This window comes from Otolemur garnettii, unplaced genomic scaffold (genome assembly GCF_000181295.1).
Source record: "Otolemur garnettii isolate 467f Iridium unplaced genomic scaffold, OtoGar3 scaffold00198, whole genome shotgun sequence".
Classification (NCBI taxonomy): domain Eukaryota; kingdom Metazoa; phylum Chordata; class Mammalia; order Primates; family Galagidae; genus Otolemur; species Otolemur garnettii.
In genome coordinates, this window is record NW_003852593.1 from 226265 (window position 1) to 230891 (window position 4627).

At 57.6% G+C, this 4627-nt stretch overlaps 1 protein-coding gene across 1 annotated transcript in view; it reads right to left on the reverse strand.

Annotated features, from left to right (window-relative positions):
- CPLX1 (complexin 1) overlaps positions 1 to 4627 on the reverse strand; it is a 23237-nt gene that overhangs the window by 6040 nt on the left and 12570 nt on the right. Inside the window, exon 2 of the mRNA XM_003801110.2 lies at positions 1059 to 1234. Within this exon, the coding sequence (XP_003801158.2) occupies positions 1059 to 1234 (176 nt within the window). The remainder of the gene's footprint in view (positions 1 to 1058; positions 1235 to 4627) is intronic.

Consider the following 4627-nt stretch of genomic DNA (forward strand, 5'->3'; position numbering starts at 1 on the left):
CCCCTGCTCCTGATCTCTGTGCACAGCCATGTGAAGTTGGCTGCTGGCTGTGGTCTGGTGGCCAGAGCACTTGCCTGACTGCCCCACAGCCTGCGGCTGGACTCACAGACTGCAGCAGGTCAAGCCTGCAGAGTAGGGTGGTGGTGGTATGGATAAAACCAGAGCCTGGGCTCCGGCGCCTGTGGCTCAAACAGCTAAGGCGCCAGCCACATACACCTAAGGTGGCGGGTTCGAATCCCCAGCCCGGGCCCGCCAAACAACAATGATGGCTGCAACCAAAAAATGGCCAGGCGTTGTGGCGGGCGCCTGTAGTCCCAGCTACTTGGGAGGCTGAGGCAGGAGACTCGCTTGAGCCCAGGAGTTGGAGGTTGCTGTGAGCGTGATGCCATGGCACTCTACCCAGGGGGATAGCTTGAGGCTCCATCTCAAAAAAAAAAAAAAACCAGAGCCTGACCTAATGCTTACCAGCCCCAACCTGGCCACTGGAAGGACAGTCTATGTGGGGCTGTTACTATGCTACTCACCTGGGCCTCGCTGCAGGGTCAGCCTCACATGCAGGCTCCTGCTCCTGGCTTTGGTATCCCTGTCTATGATGGGGCATGGTGCTCTCTGGCTGCCTGACTCCCAAGAGATCATCCAGAAGAAGCAGGAGCTGCCATGGCCAGCAAGTTGCCCCCACTCCATGCACCCAGAAGGTGCAGGACCCTTCCTGGGTGAGCGTCCCCACTCCAAGCCTAAAGCTGGCCTCAGGAGTGTCCCCTGGCCAGCTGGGTGGCCTGTCCCCCATCTCTTCCTACAGGGTCCAACAACTCCAATAGGACAGGCCAGCCCCAGACTGAAAACTCAATCCAGATGTGGACACCTGAGGTTGCCCCAATGTCCTGCTCCCCCCACATCAGGCCCCCTCCCCAAAGCTTCCAGGGTACATTCTAAGGCCCTGAATGGGGGACCCATAACCCCTCCCCTAACATCCCACTACGGGGTCTGGGCCCCACCGAGCCATCTTCTTGGCTGGTGTGGCTCCCACAGGGCAGTGCACAGCACTGGCACTCACTCACCTTGTCACGGATACCCTGCCGCATGACCTCGCGCTCTGCCTCCATCTTGGCGTACTTAGCTTTGCGCTCCTCCTCTGCTTGGCGCAAGGCTTCCTGGCGCTCCTCCTCCTTCTTGGCTGCATCTGGGTCCTTCTCTTCATCACCTCCAAGCATCTTCCCCATGTCTTTGGTGGCCCCTGGGATAGAAAGGCCATGAGTCAGGCAACCCCATTCAGATCCTTCGTCCAGGTCTGGCCTGGCCTTCCAACTGCTCTCTGACCCTCCAGCTGCTCACCTGGGGTCTGGTGCTGTCCATCACCTTGAGTGCAGACATGCTGGACTATGGCTGGGGTGTGTGCCCATGTGTGTGTCAGTGTGTGGCCATGCTCTTGTATGGCTGTGTGTGTGTCCATGCATGCACGTGCGGCTGAGCTGTGGTAGTGTGTCTACCTGTGTAGTATGTATGTGTAGATGTATGTGTGCTCATCTGGGAAGGGAGGTCTTCTCTGTGTTCTGTGTACAACAGAGGGTCAGTGTCCTGAAGGTGGTAGAAGGAATGGCTGGACAAACAGATGCCAGTTCGAGAAGTAGGGTGGAGACGGCATGCAGTGGGTAAGGCCACTGGCCCCGACTGGCCCTGGCCCTGGCGCCACTGCAGGGGGCTGCTTGCTGCCAGCACCTAGGGCCCTAATTTTCTGCCATGCAAGCTGCCACTTTTCTCATGAGCTCCCGAATCACAGGCCCCACAAACACTTCCCCTAACGCCTTCTGTGACTCAACCCCCAGGACAGAGATATGTAATTACAGCCTCTGAATATGGCAGGCACCATGTGAGCCCTGGCCCTTCAGCAGGTCCCAGGAGCAGAGCCACCTTTGCTGAGCCCAGATGCTGGCCAGGAAAATGGTCAGCAGGTCAGCCAGGAGTAGCCAGCCCCATGGCTGCTAGGCCCCCCCGTGCTCCTGTCACCACCTTCACCAGTTGAAGCAAAACCAGCAGCACATCACCTTTTCACCTTTCAGCTCCACAGGGTTGCCCCATGTCTGCCACTGTCAACCCAGGAGGGCAGGCAGGGATCAGCAGCCACACCCTCTCCAGTCTCGGAGCTGGGCAGTGCCTGTGACTCAAAGGAGTAGGGCACTGACCCTATATGCCGAAAGTGGTGGGTTCAAGCCCAGCCCCGGCCAAAAACTACAAAAAAAAAAAAAAAAGATTCTTTCCAGTCTCAGAGCTATGGTCTTGATGCCTAGGGCTGGGAGGAAATGTGTCTGGGTGAGGCTGGCGCCCCTTCCCCTGTGGCCAGCTGTGGCTCCCCAGACCCATCTTTCAAATGCAGTGGCTCCACGCTTGGGTCCCCATTACTGTGTCCCTAGTCTTATTGGCACTGCCATCCCCACACTGCCCTTCTTGCAGATGTCTGTGCCAAATGCTGCTTCTGCCAGCTACCCAGTGACTTGTTTCCTGTGGGCACAGAGCAAGATCTATAAGGCCACCAGCGGCTGGTGGGACAACTTTTGGGCTGTGTGCTCTGTACTGAAAACTAGATATCCCTTGGACCGGGCCATACCTAAGCCATGTACCCCACCATCTGCTACACTAACCTCTATCACAGGTGGGGGGGGGTTAAGGCACCAAGGATGTCTTGTTGTCCTTGTCACTGTGGGGCCTATGTCAGGTGTGTGGCTGACAGTGCAAATCTGGACTCTCAAAAAGCTAAATGCCTGTGGTCAGTTTTCAGTCACATCTGCAAAACTTGCAAAGCAGATTTTACGCCAATAGCTCAAGGGAAACTGGGACACAGTAGCACCTTTTAGACTCTAATGGTTCCCCAGATGCTGGGCCAGAACCTCTGTGCCTGCTGGGCTGCTGCCTTAGCGAGTATGTGAGGAGGACAAGCCCATAAGCTGATGGCTTCTGGAAAAAGCTAATCTGCAACCAAGTGAGAGACACTTGCAGCTCTCTCTCTCTCTGTCCTGGGACATTCTCGCTTGAAGCTGGGGTAGGTGACCTGAGAAGGGAGGTGAACCATGGGCAGGAGGCTGCCTGCCTTAGGGTTCAGCCCTGCAAGGGTTTGGAAGCTCTGGTCTTCAGTGGAAGCAGACATAATGGGGTGCTGCAGGGAGCTGTCAGAGCCCCCAACTTCTAGGGGTGCCCCATTTGTGCCCTGGCCTGATTCACTTGGCCAAAGGGACCCCTTTAAAAAGGAAGGAGCTGGCCCTGCACTCCAGGCAGCTGCAGGAAGCTGGGGATGCAGTAGCAGAGTCAGCCGCACCTGCTCTGGGGGCCACGGCAGCACCCACAAGCCCCATTCCTACAGCAGCCACTTTCTGAACTGCGGCCAAAGCTGAGATTAGGCACCACCAGGATGGCAGCAGAAATCACAAGCAGCCTGCTCCTGGCATGGAATGTGCCTTGCTCTCCCAGTACCCATGCCACAGTGGAGACCACCCCAGCGGTTCTGGGGTACAGCTGGGAGAGGAAAAGGATATGCCTGGGGTGTGTGGCCACACCCCATCCCCAGCCCTCTGTCCCACAGAGGCCAGGCCAGTAGCACACACCTCGGCGGTCCCAGGCCTAGGACACACTGAGCCAAGTTCTGGGCTATAGGATTGGTGATGGACCCAAGGCTGAGGCAGCAGCAGCCCTGCCCCGGGCCTTGCAGGTGGGAATAAGAAGTGTGGTTGGTGAAGCTGTAGCAAGATGAGGCGAGAGTACCTGTCCACTCAGGAGCAATACCCCTTACCAGTGCCCACTGCATCCTTGTGAGGGGTCAGGATGCCTAGTGCAGGCCACCCCGAGGCCAGACTCAGGGGTCCTGAGGGCTGCCAGGCCACCTGCAACAGACAGGGAGTGCTATTTCTGTGTGGCTCACACCACTGTCCTGTCCTCAGCCCTTGATCCTCCTGCCACCTGCCTCCTGCTAGGACTTTGCTCTGGAAGTATGTGCTGGCTGAGTTGAGAACTTGGGAGGGGCGTGGGCTCAGGCCTTCACATCCCCTCTCCCAGCTTGTGCCCTGGGGACCTGAGCCCCCCAGGCCCTGAATCCTTGGAGACCTGAGCCCTTGAGTACCTAGCCATGGGGACCTGAGTCCTAGGGACTTGAGCCCTTGAGTACCTAAGTCCTGGGTACCTGAGCCCTGGGTACCTGAGCCCTTAGGTATCTGAGCCCTGAGAACCTGAGCCCTTGGGGACCTCAGCCCTGGGGACCTCAGCCCTTGGAGACCTGAGTCCTGAGAACCTGATCCCTTGGGGACCTGAGCCCTGGGGACTTGAGCCCTGGGGTACCTGAGCCCTGGAGACCCAAGCCCTCACATTCTTCCTGAGGGAACCCCGCTTCCCAGAGCTCTGCCTGGTTGGCTCCCACACTAATGTTCTCCCAGGCAGGTTTTTCTTAGGGCTTGTTGTTCATGATAGCTATTCCTGGTCACAACCCTAGCAGGTATCCATTTACAGCAGGGGTCCTCAAACTTTTTAAACAGGGGGCCAGTTCATTGTCCCTCAGACCGTTGGAGGGCTGGACTGTGGGCCTCAGGACCAGTTGGCTGCTAAGCAGGACAGGCAGCGGCAGTAAAACACCTGGTGGGCCGGATAA